The sequence below is a fragment of the Ammospiza nelsoni genome, chromosome 19 (assembly GCF_027579445.1).
Source record: "Ammospiza nelsoni isolate bAmmNel1 chromosome 19, bAmmNel1.pri, whole genome shotgun sequence".
NCBI lineage: Eukaryota > Metazoa > Chordata > Aves > Passeriformes > Passerellidae > Ammospiza > Ammospiza nelsoni.
In genome coordinates this window covers 11696340-11710977 of record NC_080651.1, presented here as the reverse complement: position 1 = coordinate 11710977, position 14638 = coordinate 11696340, and the positions used below count along the sequence as shown (strand labels likewise).

The following is a 14638-nucleotide window of genomic DNA, read 5'->3' as shown; positions in this document are numbered from 1 at the left end:
GCTAGCAGCAATTCAGACTGCTGCGCTCCGAGAGCTCTGGGTGCGCTGGACTGCCCGCGGCTCCACCGTGGGGCCGGGGCTGTGTTCGGGGGCTCGGTTCGCGGGGTTCGGTTCGTGGGGCTGTGCTCCGAGCCCACAGCTCCATCTCGGGGCCGGGGCTGTGTTCCGGGGCTCGGTTCGCGGGGCTGCGTTCCGAGATCCTGCTGGGATGCGAGAGCCCCCCGGGCTGCCCGTAGCTCCATCTCGGAGCCAGGGTTGTGCCCGCAGCTCCAGCCCGGGGCTGGGGCTCTCTCGGTTCGTGGCGCTGTGCTCCGAGCCCGCAGCTCCATCTCGGAGCCAGGGCTCGGTTCGTGGGGCTCTCTCCGTTCGTGGGGCCCCGGCATCGCCCGCTCCCCGTGGGAGGCTCCACCGGCGGCTCCCGGCTCGTGTTGTGGCTGGAGCCGCGTGTCTGGCGAGGGAGCAGCTCCCGCCTGTGCGGGGAGGAGGAGGAGGCGATCAGCCGGGCCGGGGATGGAGGGACAGCCCGCGGGAAGGGAGGAGAGGGGAGGTGCCACAGCCGGCTCTGCCCCCGTGCATCGCCTCAGGGACAAATATCCGCCGTTTTCCCGAGGAGCAGCGCTGCCTGCTCTAAAATCCCCAGCGATCCTTGGGAGGGTGTTTGGAGTCTGCGATAAATCTGGCGGCTTTGTAACTTGCCGGAGGGATGGTGGGCAGCGCCGTGATTAAAGCGCTCTGATTAACACACAAACCTTGTTTGTAATGAGTGGGATTGGGAGGGTGTGGAAATCCAGCTGGCGTGTAATGAGGTTACTCCAACAAATTACTCGGATATCAATTACTCCGCTAGGTAAATGTCACCTGCCTTCTCTTTGTTTGCGGTAAACTGGGATCCAATTAGCTCGATGTGGCTCTTGCTCGTGCCTGAACTGCCGAGGCAGGGCAGGGCTGCAGCCGGGCTCTGCCTCACCCGAGGGGCACCACCGGGCCCGGGGACATCCCCGTCCCTTGGGGACATCCCCGTCCCTTGGGAACAGCATCCCAGCCCCTCCTGGCACCACCTCTGAGCCGAGCTCCCTCCAAAGCCCCCTGGTCAGGCAGGTGTGTGCGGTCCCCCCGAGCCTCCTCACTTCAGGTGGATAAATTCCACTTTGCTGCAAAGAGGCTCCTTTCCTTTTCCTCTTGGGCTCTGCCAAATGCACCGGGAGGGAGCAGCTCCCGAGGCCGGGTTGGAAAGGGCAGCAGAGCTGCAGCAGGAGCTGCATCCCAAATCCAGCATCGGTGCCCGAAACCTCCCGAGAGGGGAGGCTTTGGGGGGCTGGAGAGGTGTGAGCAGGGGGTGGGCACCAGCACTGGGGGCAGGAGGGGGTTTGTGGGCTGCTCCAGGGCTCTCCATCCCTCCTGCCCTGGGATTGTGCTGTCATTCCCAGCTTCCACAAGCACCAATCCAGCAGCCCTGCTCGCCCCTCCGGGCTGCTCCTGGGCTCTCCATCCCTCCGGAGCTCTCCATCCCTCCTGCCCCGGCTGCCCCCGGCCCGGGGCTGCCCTGGGCACCTCGCCCCGCAGCCCTGGCAGGGTGAGCGATGCTCCAAAGCGCTGCAGGCCATCGCTGACCTCATTTGAGCAGCGCCGTGGGGTTTGGCATCTGTTGCTGGCAAGGAGGCAAGTGGGGGCCTGGGGACCCCCCAAATGTGCTGCCCTGGTACCCGCAGTCCTGGGGAGCGCCGAGGGCGCCAGGGTGGGCTCTGACATCGCTGCACCACCCTCTCCTCCCGTGTGCCCCCTCCTGTGCTCGCTCTGCTCCACAAATGCTAATTAATCTCCATAATTAGTTTGATGCTGCATCTATTTTTAATCAGCTTTGGAAGACAGTCTGCCTCTGCTCCGTGCACACCCACGGGCTGTCCCAGGGCGGAGCGGGGCTGGCTGGGGACCCTCCGGTGGGACACGGGCTGTTATTCCCCTCTGCGGCCCCAGGATGGGCTCGGGACCCCTCACGGGACCCCCAGCCGGAGGGGGACCCGCCCAGAGCTCCTCGGCGGAGTCTGAGATCCCAGCGCCTCCATAATCCGCCGGGATGGATGGGAAGGATGGAGGCAGCGGCTGCCAAGGTGACGTGTGACAGCAGCTGGAAAATCGCGGGAGGAGGAGCCGGGGAACGGCTGGGACAAGAATCCGAGAAGGCAGAGCCGGGGGCAGCCCCGCGTTCCTGCGCTGGGCACGGATGGGGTGCCCGGTGCCCGGTGCCCGCCCGGCTGGGGGAGCAGCACCGTGGGCAGGCTGCAGGCTGTGCCCAGCAGCGCCGGCTCCGGGATCGCGGGTTCCGTGCGGCCCCGGCCGGTTCTGGCCGTGATCCCCGGAGGGAGGGGGGCTCCGCGCTGGCCGGGGTGCCCACGGCAGCGCCTCGGCTGTAGGAACCGGGGCTGTGCCAGCCGAGGCTCCCGAGTGGCATTTGAGGGCCGCGGTCGCAGCCCGTGACTCACGGCCGTGACCGGAACGCTCTGTCGGCCTTGACTCGGTGCCCGGGGCCGCGTCCAGCTGCCCGCGGTGCCCCGGGCTCGGCCCTGGCACGGCTCGGCCCTGTTCCCCCGCCCTCTCACACAGGGATCCGTCCCATCCTCATCTTCATCCTCGCCGAGCCGGGATGTCCCCAGCCCTGCCCGGCTGCAGCGTTCGCTGCCCGCCTCCCTGCCCTCCTCCTCCTCCCGTGCCAGCCTGAGGGCGGCTCTTGGAGCCCCTCGGTGTCCCTGGGGAGCCTCGGGTGCTCTCTGGACCCTCCCGGTGGTGCCCAGAGCCGGCTGGGGGAGCTCAGGCTGGAGCTGCTGCGAGCCCCAGGGCCGGGATCCCCCTGGGATGCTGCTGCTCCCCGCTCTGTGCTGGGGATGAGGGGATGTAGAACCCCCCATCAGCTCTGTGCTGGGGAGGGGGGATGTAGAACCCCCCATCAGCTCTGTGCTGGGGATGAGGGGATGTAGAACGCCCCATCAGCTCTGTGCTGGGGATGAGGGGATGTAGAACCTCTCATGGGTTCCATGCTGGGGATGAGGGGATGTAGAACCCCCATCAGCTCCGCTGGGGAGAAGGGGATGTCGTGCCCCTCCCAGCTCCGTGCTGGGGAGGAGAGGATCTCCATCCCCCCGAGCCCCGCTGGGAGCGCAGGCACAGCGCTTTCTGCAGCCGCGTGCCCGCCGTTGCTGTGGTTTCCCCGGCCCCGCCGTGCCCGTGCGGGGAGCGGAGCCCCCCTGGCTGTCGGGGCTGTCCCTCGTTCCCTGCCTCATGCATTTTTAATCCGGGGCTCCCGCAGCCATGTGCTCCCGCAGCCGCCGCGCCGTGACGCGTTCCCTGCTAATTAATCCGACACCGGCATCGATGAAGCGCCAGGCCCGCCGCGGGCTGCGCGGTGGTGGTGGGGATGCTGGTGATGGTGGTGATGATGCTGTGGGACGCTGCCGGTCCCGCTGCCGCAGGCAGCTCCGCTCGCAGGCGGCCCCGGGCGCTCCCGTGCTCGCAGGGAGGGGGAAAGGCCGTTCCAGGACACGCCGGCTCCGTTTTTCGGGGGTGTTTCGCTGTAAAACACTGAGTATTTCAGTTTTGCTCTCCCCATCACGTCCTGCTACCCCTGGGAGCCCCAGAGGAGCTGCGAGAGCAGAGGAGGATGCAGGATGGAGGGAGCCCGGCCCGGCGCTCCCTGCCGTGTGCCTGCAGAGCAGCCGGATCAGGGCTGGAAATCCCAGCTGCTCCTGCCCTTGAGGACCGGCCCTGGCCCCCGGCGGCCTTTGTGAGCCATCTCCCGGCTCCTGGGCCTGTCCTCACGCAGCCCAAGATCCCCATCTGCTCTGAGAGCTGCTGGATTTAGTGCTCGGGGCGGGCAGCGCTCCCTGCTCCGTCACCGCAGAGCTGCTGCCACCAAACCCGAGCCGCGCTCCCGGTGCTGCGGGAGTGCCAGGACGGTGTGAGACTGATGGGCCGGGCTGCTCCTCACGCTGCCAGGATCCTCCTTCCCTCCTTCCCTCCCTCCCGCAGGAGCTGGCACCGCTGGGGCCCTGCCCGGGGCTGCTCTGCCTCTTCTCTGCCTGAGCTGAGCGCTCCCATCGATACCCGCAGGGTTTGGGGGACCAAGAGCAGCTCGAGGGTCGCTCGCAGCCCGGGAAGCCCGGAGGCAATGGGCAGGGTTTGTTACCTGCTGAGCGCAGGAGTTCCTGCGGCTCCCTCAGCCTCCATCCCCATCCCATCCCATCCCATCATCATCATCCCATCCCCGAGTGTGGGATGTGGCACATCGCCCTCCGCTGTGCCCGTGGGCTCAGTGAAGTGCCCTGAAACAGCTCTGGTGTCCCACCTTTCCCCTCTGTCCCGCCTTTCCCCTATGTCCCACCTTTCCTCTCGGCCCCAGCAGATTCCCGGTGCCGGCTGTCCCCTCCCCAGTGTGCCCAGCCCTTGTCACTCTGCTCCTGTCTGTGGCCTTTGGTGTGAAAGTGGCCCTTCCGTGGCCACTGCTGTGACATTTCCCTGTGGCCACCCCAGCCCCGGGAGCTGAGGGTCGCTGTCCCCAGCCGTGGCAGCATCGAGGGCTCTGCTGAGCTCCCCCAGCTGCGTCCCTCGGGGCTGTCCCCGTGTCCCTGCTGCTGCCCCTGTGTCCCCACCGCTGTCCCGTGTCCCGGGCTGGATCCACCCCATTCCCGTCCCCATCTGCAGCGGGATGGGGGCGTTTCGGGGGCGCTGTGTGGGAGGTCCCTTTGGGCTGGCTGCAAGGGATAAATTATTTCCCTCCCTGTACCTTCGATGCGATTCCTGTGGGTCAGGGGGAGGCTGCAGCTCTCGGGGACAGCGCAGGGGACACTGCGCTGGCCTGTCCCCGTCTGTGGCTCAAGTTCCCTGGGGACACTGCGCTGGCCTGTCCCCGTGTGTGGCTCAGGTTCCCTGGGGACACTGCGCTGGCCTGTCCCCGTCTGTGGCCTCCAGCCCCGTCACCCCGTGAGCCCCAGCCCGGATTCCCCCGGGAGCGGGAGAATGCATTCGCTGCACTCCAGGAGCTGCGGCCGGAGCCCAGCCCGGCTCCCGGGGCAGCGGAGGCAGCCGGGCCCGGCTTTGTCACGGTGCCCGCACCGGGAGCAGCCCCTGCAGAGCCCCGGGTGCCGCTGTGCCCGCACCAGCCTGGCAGGACCCACAGGGAGCTCCAGACAGCGGCTCGAGGGAAAAACACGTCAGTTAGTGTGGCGTGTTACATAAAGCAGGGAAAGAGGGAACAGGAGAGGGAGACAGCCTGGCACAGAGGCTCAGGGCGTGCCTGAGCCAGCTCCGAGAGGAACTGGGCAGAAATCTCTGCTTCGTGCAGGCACAGAACCTTCCTGTGGAAAAAGACAAGCTGCTGAGCACTGGCTGCTCAGGGAACACACGTGAGAGAGGCCGGTGTCTTTCTTCACGCTTTATTGTGTAAAAATAAAGTCAACAATTCATGTAATCCCAGCAATAGAATGGAAAAAGCATGAGAATCCGTAGAAACAGTGCATTGTCAGAACTGCCGATGCGGGCCGGATGCACGGGGTGTCAGAACCCCTTCAAATCCCAAAGGAGACAGAGCCGGGAGTAGGAAAAATGTACAGCTTTGGTTAGCAAAATAATGACAAATTAAGATACATCGATTCTCTCCCCTACTGTACACTATGTACACGCGTTGACATCACACCCTTTCGTGGTTTTTTGGCAAATCCAACGCACCTGGGGCTGGAGTTAAACCCGTGCCGTGGTCTCGCTGTTGTTCTCAGCAGGTTGTGCCTGTGCTCGCCGAAGTGGACGGGGGCTTGGGAGGAACTCAAATTAACTCTCGATGGTTCGGGGTTTATTTTCTCGCACCAAGAGCACGGCCGAGGCTCCGCTGCCCTGAGCCGTGCGCGGGGCCTGGCTCGGGGGTGCCGGGGCAGCCGGGGCGAGCCCCGAGCTCCGGGCTCCGAGCTCCGAGCCCCGGCCGGGGCAGCTCCCGGGCCCGCGCCGGCCCCGCCGCTCCGCCCGTGTCTTTGCCGCATCTTTGGAGTTGGTCGTGAGGCTCTGGAGCCCCGGGTGAATTCTCTGCCTCCTCCTCCGCTGCCGCCCAGGGCGGGCAGGAGGGGGGCTGGGGAGTGATTTCTGCAATCTGTAGTACAAACCAGGAGTTTAGAAAAGGAAACCATACAAAATGCATCTGTTATCTCAAAATACGCTTCTTTATCTCTTTTTATCCTGCAGAATCTCAAAGCACTTTTTTTTTTTTTTTCCTCAGGGAGCGCTGATAATTCTATATATATTTTTTTTTATCTTCATAAAAATACCCTTTTTTTATTATTGGTAATAAACTTCCCTTTACAGTAAGAGAAACAAGAGAGTGTATTATCAAAAGCAGAAAGGCTTCAGACCTGTCAGTGGGAGCTGGGCTGGAGGGGACGGTAAAGGCTATTTGTCACCAGCTAAGGAGCCTCGGGGGGCTGCAGGCGGCGGGGCCGGGGGTACCTGAGTGCGGCAGGTCGGGGAGCGGGGCCGGGGGTCCCCAGGTGCCCGCCGCAGCCCGGGGCTATGGCTGTGGTGCCCGGGAGGGGCTCCGGGGCAGGGGCGGCTCCTCAGGGGGGTCAGCGGAGGGGTCGCCCCTCCTCGGGGTCCCGGTTGGAGCGCAGCTGGGCGGGGGGGATGTCAGAGCTCTCCCCCAGCCCCGGGGGTCAGGCTGGGCAGAGAGAGGAGCCCCGGGCGGGCTCCGGGCCGGGCCCCGCGGCCTTTTCAGGCGCCGGTGCCCGAGGGAAGCGGCGGCGAAGCGGGGGCCGGGCCGGGGGGCGGCGGGGGGGGCGCAGCCGCGCCAGGCCAAGGCACGCAGGCGTTGAAGGACGTTGGCAAGACAGAAACCGGAGGGTCGTGGGGCTCCGGGGGCGGGCGCCCCGCTGCCGGGGCATCCCCGCCGCCGGGACGAGTCGGGTGGCTTCGTTCTCGGTCGTTTTTGCGCAAAACAAGGAGGAAACAAACAAATAAATAAAAGAACCCGCTGAGGAGGTTTCTCTCGCTTGTCCGTGGCCCTAGTTGAGCTGGCGGCAGGCCTCGAAAGTCCACTTGGTGGCCCCGCCGTAGATGTCGATGTTGGCCTCGGCCCAGGCGATGACGTTGCCCGCGAGCGCCTTGGAGCTGCAGGTGGCCAGGCCGTACACCTCCCCCGGGCTCAGCTTGCGGTCCCACACGTTGAAGTGGGCCAGCTCCCCCACGAACGCCTGCGTGGCGTCGAAGCCGCCGCCCAGCGTGTCCTGCGGAGGGGCCGCGGTCAGCGGGGGACGGCACCGGGGGCGCGGCCCGCGTCCCCCCGGGGCACCGGCGCTTACCTGCTCCTGGCCCAGCACCAGCACGCCCTGCGGCTTGATGGGGTGGTAGGGGGCCAGGTTCTCGCCGTTGCCCGTCTGCGTGCCGTCCTGGTACGCTTCCCACACGCCGTCCCGCGTGGTCCAGGTGACGCAGATGTGGTGCCACTTGCCGTCGTTGATGGCGAAGGGCAGCTTGGCCACCTGCGGGCGGGCAGCGGGGTCGGGGCGGTCACTCGGGGGTCCCCCCGCGCCGCCCCCCAGCCCAGAGCCCTCCCCGCGGCCCCGGGCCCTACCTTGTCGTTGATGAGGATCTCCATGGGGTTGTTGCCCCACTCGATGAGCACCAGCTCGTTAGCCTGCCCGGGCACGGCGTAGGAGAAGGGGGTGCCCATGCCGGGGGAGGCGCTGGATTTGATCCACATGCAGATGCTGAAGGCGTACATCTCGGGCAGGCTCTTCTTCACCTTGGCGTACATGTAGTTGGTGCGCAGGTGGAAGGTGAGCTGGAACCTGTCCGGGGGCCGGTTGTCCTTCTGGCCTGCGGGAGCGCGGGGCCGGTGGGCTCCTGCCGGGCCCCCTTTCGGCCCCTTTGGGGGTTCCCCCCCTCCCCACCCCGTTATGTAACGGGCCTTGAGATGGCAGCGAGGAGCAAATCCCTCCGGCGCCGCGCGGCTCCCTAATCCCCGGGGCGGGCAGCGCCCGGAGCGTCCCCGGCACCGAGCCCGCGGGCACCGGCGGCCCCGGGAGCCACCGAGCGAGGGTTTGGGCAGGGAGGGACCTCAGCGATCGGCCGGTCCCGACCCTGCCACGGGGACAGCCAGGCTGGGGGAGAGGGAGCGCTCCCGGGGAGGGAACGGGACGGGGTCGGCAGATCCGCCCGCGGGAGCGGCTCCGCATCGGCGGCAGCGCCCGGTCCCGGCGGCGGGGCAGCTCCGGGGGTCCCGGGGGTGGGCAGCGCCCGGTACCTTTCTCCAGGTCGCTGATGCGCTGGTGCAGCGACGTGAGGGTGCTCTCGATCTTGCCGCGCTCCTCGGACTCGTTGCGGGGGCTGAGCTTGCCCTCCTCCAGGCTGTTCACCCGCGACAGCACCTGCTTCTCCAGGTCATCGATCTTGTTCTGCAGGATGTCCTTCAGGTTGTTGGTCTGGCTGGAGGAGTTCATCCTGCTGAACTGCTGCAAGGGGCGAGCAGAGGAGCCGGGATGTTATTACCGGGAAGCGGCTCCCGGTGCCCGGCTCCGCGGGATGCCCTGTGCCCCGGCTCTGCGGGATACCCGCTGCCCCGGCTCCGAGGGATGCCCGGTGCCCCGGCTCTGGGAGCTGCCCGGTGCCCGGCTCCGCGGGATGCCCTGTTCCCCGGCTCTGGGAGCTGCCCGGTGCCCGGCTCCGAGGGATGCCCTGTTCCCCGGCTCTGGGAGCTGCCCGGTGCCCGGCTCCGAGGGATGCCCGGTGCCCGGCTCCGCGCTCCCCGCGCTGGGATGCGCGGCTGCCCCGGCTCCCCGTGTCTCCCGGCGCCCGGCTGTGCGGCTCCCCGGCTCTCCTCGCGTACCTCCAGGTTCTCCAGCCGGGTTTTCAGCGACTGCAGCGTCTGCCCCAGCTGGCTGAGGGTCTCGGCGGCGGCCGGCCGCGACAGGTCGCCCATGGTGTTCTTGGAGAAGCCCTTCCTGCCCTTTCCCTCGCCGGGCGGCTCCAGCACGCTCTGGCTCTCGCAGCGGCCCAGCTTGGCCGTGAGCTCGCGGATCGTCTCCTTCTGGTTCATGATGGTTTCCTTCTGCTGCAGCACCGTCTCCCGCAGCTGCAGCACGGTGCCCTTCAGCTCCTCGGCCGAGCCGGTGCCCAGCGCCGAGGCGGCGCACACGTCCCCGTCCAGCGGCACCGAGGTGCAGATGAAGCGCGTCTGCCCCAGGCCCTGGCCGAGCGCCGGCCCCAGCAGCAGCAGCAGCAGCGGCAGGAGGCGGCTGCCGGGCGGCCCCGCGGCCATGGCTCCGCTCGGCTCCGCTCGCTCCGGGCCCGCTCCGGCTCCGCTGCGGCGCCGCCGCTTTTATGGCGGCCGGGCGGGGCGGCGCGGGGCGTCACGGAGCGCGGAATCCCGGCCCGGGCGGGGGAACCGCGTGGGAGCGCGGCGGGAGCGGGAGCGGGAGCGGGAGCGGGAGCGTGCGGGGCTGGGGCTGCGGGCGTGACAGCGCGCCCGTGCGTCCGTGTGTGTGTGTCCGTGTGTCCGCCTGTGTGTCCGTGTGTCCGCCTGTGTGTCCGTGTGTGTGTCCGTGCGTCCGTGTGTGTCCGTGTGTCCGCCTGTGTGTCCGTGTGTCCGTGTGTGTGTGTGTGTCCGTGTGTCCGTGTGTGTGTGTCCGTGTGTCCGTGTGTGTGTCCGTGCGTCCGTGTGTGTCCGTGTGTCCGTGTGTGTGTGTCCGTGTGTCCGTGTGTGTGTGTCCGTGTGTCCGCCTGTGTGTCCGTGTGTCCGTGTGTGTGTGTGTGTCCGTGTGTCCGTGTGTGTGTGTCCGTGTGTCCGTGTGTGTGTCCGTGCGTCCGTGTGTGTCCGTGTGTCCGTGTGTGTGTGTCCGTGTGTCCGTGTGTGTGTGTCCGTGTGTCCGTGTGTCCGCCTGTGTGTCCGTGTGTGAGTCCGTGTGTGTGTCCGTGTGTCCGTGTGTGAGTCCGTGTGTGTGTCCGTGAGTCCGCCTGTGTGTCCGTGCGTCCGTGTGTGTCCGTGTGTCCGCCTGTGTGTCCGTGTGTGTCCGTGCGTCCGTGTGTGTCCGTGTGTCCGCCTCTGTGTCCGTGTGTGTGTCCGTGCGTCCGTGTGTGTGTGTCCGTGTGTCCGTGTGTCCGTGTGTGTCCGTGTGTCCGTGTGTGTGTCCGTGTGTACGTCCGTCCGTGTGTCCGCCTGTGTCCGTGTGTGTGTCCGTGGGCGGGAGCGCGCGTGGACGGCGCTTGGGCAGGGGAGACTGTGCGGGGAGAGGCTGCGGGGACGTGCGGGGATGTGTGTGCGGGGGATGAGTGTGAGGGGTGTGCGTGTGTGTGTGTGTGTGTGTGTGTGTGTGAGCATGTGTGTGCGGGCTGTGGTGCACACGCGGCTGTGTGCGGGCTCTGCACGCACCGGTGTGTGTGGGGCCGTGGGTGCCCCGTGGATGCCCCGGGTGTCCGTGCCAGGCTCCCGTGGCTGTGGGTGCCCCGTGGGTGCCCCGTGTGTGCCCCGTGTGTGTCCGTGCCAGGCTCCCGTGGCTGTGGGTGCCCCGTGTGTGCCCCATGTGTGTCCGTGCCAGGCTCCCGTGGCTGTGGGTGCCCCGTGTGTGCCCCGTGTGTGTCCGTGCCCGGCTCCCGTGGCTGTGGGTGCCCCGTGGGTGCCCCGTGTGTGTCCGTGCCCGGCTCCCGTGGCTGTGGGTGCCCCGTGTGTGCCCCATGTGTGTCCGTGCCAGGCTCCCGTGGCTGTGGGTGCCCCGTGGGTGCCCCGTGTGTGCCCCGTGTGTGTCCGTGCCAGGCTCCCGTGGCTGTGGGTGCCCCGTGTGTGCCCCGTGTGTGTCCGTGCCCGGCTCCCGTGGCTGTGGGTGCCCCGTGGGTGCCCCGTGTGTGCCCCGTATGTGTCCGTGCCCGGCTCCGGGGGCTGCGGGTACCCCCTGGGTGCGGTGCGGGGTCAGCGGCCGGGGCAGCCCCGGGGTCGGTGCCCGTGGAGCAGGGGGAGCCCCCGGGATCCGGGGCAGAACAAGGATGAGTGAGGGGCTGCCGGCCCAGGGGGAGCACAGACGGGCCCCGGGGGAAGCCCCTGGAGCACGGACAGGCTCGGTCACTGCAGGGGCAGCTGCTCCCACTGGTGCCCGTGCCCAGCCCCATACTGGGTGCACGGGAGCCGGTTTTTGCTTCTTTATTAATCAGCGAAAGAACCTTGCAGGTAATGTCTGCATCTGTCCTTGGTGGGAAGAGCTCGTGGCTGTTGGAGCTGTCACTTCTCTCATCTTCAGCTCTTCAGCCGAGGCCGATTCTCGTTCAGCCAGCAGTGTCCCCTGCCCTTGTTCCCCACGTCCTTGGCCAGGCCACCGAGCACGAACGGAGCTGTCCCGGCCCCCTGAGCCTCTCCTGCTTTATCCTGGTCCTCTCTGGGGTGATGTGTTGTGGTGGGGTGGGAAATCCCTGCAGCCTGCAGGGGTGCTGGGGGGCTCTGGCCCCCTCAGCTCAGCTCAGCTCAGCACTGCAGCAGCACATATGGCTGGAGTATTTGCATAATGCCAAGTTATCCTGTGAAATATGAAGTAATTAATTTTGATTAGCGAAGTGGGTCAATAAAACACAAAGGTTTTCAGTTCACGGATTTGCAGAATATAAAACACAGGGGCTCCGTGGTCCTTTCCCCTCTGATGTGCCTGGGGCGGGCCTGAGGAGCCGTGGCTGGGGCTGGAGCTCCCTGAGCTGCTCTCGGTACCTGGGGCTGGTTTGGTGCCTCTCCTGGAGCAGGTCTGTGTGCAGCCCCAGGAGGTTTGTGGCACACGGATGTGGCAGGGAGTGTTTCCATCCCAAAGGCAGCTCAGCTGCCCCTGGGAGCCTCTTCCCCCATCCAGCCCTGCTGTGGAACAGTAAAAGCAGCAATGGATGGCCAAGGCCAGGGCCTGGGGCTCTCAGCAGGAGCAGGGTGGCCGCCTGGCAAACCCCTGATGTTCTGCTGCCCATTTATGCCAGCCTGGGGACCCAGGGCAGTGCTGACAAAGTGGCTGAGAGTTCAGCAGCTGTGCCAGGGTGCTCAGCGCCTCTGGGCACCTTCATGGGCATCCTGTAGTGCTCTCATCAGCATCCGTCCAACCTGTCCTGGTGCTCATGAGACCTGGGTGTCCTTTGGAGCCTTCCTGGGTCTCACTGCTGGTCCTGCCTTGCAGCTCAGAGCCACCTGTGGTGCTGCTCACCTGCAGGGTGCCCACACCTCTGGCACTGCTCCCCTCTGGGGTGTTGTGTGCAGGAAATTTGGGGGGAAATCTGCATTTCCAGCAGGCTGTTCCTTGTGGCTCCATCGCCCTGGTTACTGTCCCTGCTGCTGGCTCTGTGCTGAGCAGTGCTCAGAGCAGCAGAGCAGGGAGGGAGGGAGGGGGATGAGGAGGGGACAGACCCCATGGGCTTTGCTGGGCAGAGCACTCTCCCTTCTGTGCTGGTCGGGCTTGGGGTTTTTGGCAAAAGGAGAAGCTGACGAGACTGCAGGTCTAGTCCTGCCACACCACCCAAAAATGATGTTACTGCAGGCAGCAGAATGAGAGCGGTGTGAAGCAGTGTGAGAGAGCCGGGTCCCGGTCCTGCTCACATCTGCACAGCCCTGACAGAGCCGAGCGTGTCACCGAACCAATTTCCCTCGCAATCTTTTGTCATCCCCAGCACATTATGCGGAGATGAGCCCAAGGTGACAAATGCAATAAAATAAACACTCGGATGCTATGGTGATGGAGACCAGGAAATGCCTGGATGGGAAAAAACAACAAAGCTGTGCTACAAGAGATAAGCAAAATAACCCCCGTGGCTCCTAATGCAAAGAAAGGAGCGGAAAACATGATCAGGATTTCAGCTTTCCCAGAATCACTGAATCATGCAGGAGGATCTGTTATTGCTTCCGTAGATTTAGGAGCTGTGTGGCTGTAATGGAGTAATGGAGCCCCTGTTTTTAACCCTTCCCTTGCCTCCTCCCCAGCGCTCGGCTGATTTATGGCTCTGTGGCTGGAAGGAGCTGAGCACAGCTCCCAAGGACCCTGGCAAGTGATTTAGCCCTGAGCAGGAGCCAGCAGGCACATTTGTGCTGAGATGGACAGGGTGGGTTTGGGCAGCCCTGGGTGCTCCCAGCCCCGTGGCCTGTGCCGTGCAGGGGTGAGGGCTGTCAGTCTGTCTGCTCTGTGTGCGAGCAGCACAGCCCCCAGTGCAGAGAGGACAGCATTCTAAAGTGGACAAATCTCTCTAATCCCAGGAGCTGGAGCCCCAGGGAGCAGTGGAAGCTTTCTCTCCTGCTTGTGCAGCCTGCTGTACATAAAGCATCTCCTGTGGGGTGATGCTGGTTCCGCAGTGAAGCCTCCTCTGCGGAGTGGGAACGGTGAGATCCATTATGGGATGGAGGCAGCCTGAGATGGGAAACAGCAATGGCTGCACCTCCAGGGGCTCAGATCCCTTTGTCTGGCCGTGGAGCTGCTGATTGTTCCCCTGTAGTCACTGAGGCTGCTGAGGGACTGTCCCCTGCAGCCTCATCCCCATCCCCACATCCCCATCCCCATCCCCACATCCCCACATCCCCATCCCCACATCCCCATCCCCATCCCCACATCCCCACATCCCCATCCCCATCCCCACATCCCCACATCCCCATCCCCATCCCCATCCCCATCCCCATCCCCATCCCCACATCCCCATCCCCATCCCCACATCCCCATCCCCATCCCCACATCCCCATCCCCACATCCCCATCCCCACATCCCCACATCCCCATCCCCACATCCCCATCCCCATCCCCATCCCCATCCCCACATCCCCATCCCCACATCCCCATCCCCATCCCCATCCCCATCCCCACATCCCCACATCCCCACATCCCCATCCCCACATCCCCACATCCCCATCCCCACATCCCCATCCCCAGCAGGCTCAAAGCAGGACAGGGCAGACACTGCCTCGTTGTTTTGTCTTTTTTTAAATAGAAGTACTTGTTCTTGGGGAAACTGCAGCAAGGACAGGGTGCAGAGCCCAGATGTGGGGGGACAAGATCACCTCCAAAGCCTTTTCCTGCTGCAGCTGGAGCAGGGAAGCAGCCCCCAGCTGCTCCGTGGTTCTGTTGAGAATGCTGTATTTGCAAAATGGGGATTTTGGTGCCTTTAAGGGGTGCAGCTGTCACCAGAGCAGCTCAGGCACGGGGTGCAGGCAGTGCACACACCGTGTGTGAGATGGAGGATTCCCTTCTGTGACAGACACACTCTGGACAGGAGTGTGTGAGATGGAGGATTCCCTTCTGTGACAGACACACTCTGGACAGGAGTTGGGGATTTTGCTGCATTTTGCTGCAGTCTTTCTTTGCAGATCTCTCCCTCTCTGTTTCTCTGCCTCTCTCTCTCTCTCTCCCTCTCACACATTCACTCTCTTCCCTTTTTCCCTTCCCCTCCTTCATTGCTCCCATCTCACCAGCCAGTCTGCTCCTAAATTGCCTGACATTTACACTCAGTGAGGCTCGGGAGTGTGGTCTCTGTACCAGTAGGTCTCTGTGATGCTATAGGGACACAGATCCTTTCATTACAAATAATTAATTTAGCTCTATATTGCATAACATCTAAAAAGCTTTCTAGGGCAGTCTCATGCTAGCTGGATGCACAGTTCCTATCAATATTACATTACA

General features: G+C 64.9%; 1 protein-coding gene across 1 annotated transcript; it reads right to left on the bottom strand.

The window, feature by feature from the left end:
- Window positions 1–6541: 6541 nt before the first annotated feature.
- On the bottom strand, window positions 6542–9286 carry NPTX1 (neuronal pentraxin 1). Its single transcript, XM_059485776.1, has 5 exons — window positions 8855–9286; window positions 8273–8480; window positions 7601–7845; window positions 7329–7508; window positions 6542–7253 (listed from the first exon to the last, which is right to left on the bottom strand). Exons 1-5 carry the CDS (start codon window positions 9284–9286, stop codon window positions 7032–7034), a joined length of 1287 nt encoding a protein of 428 aa, XP_059341759.1. The 3' UTR covers window positions 6542–7031.
- Window positions 9287–14638: the final 5352 nt, after the last annotated feature.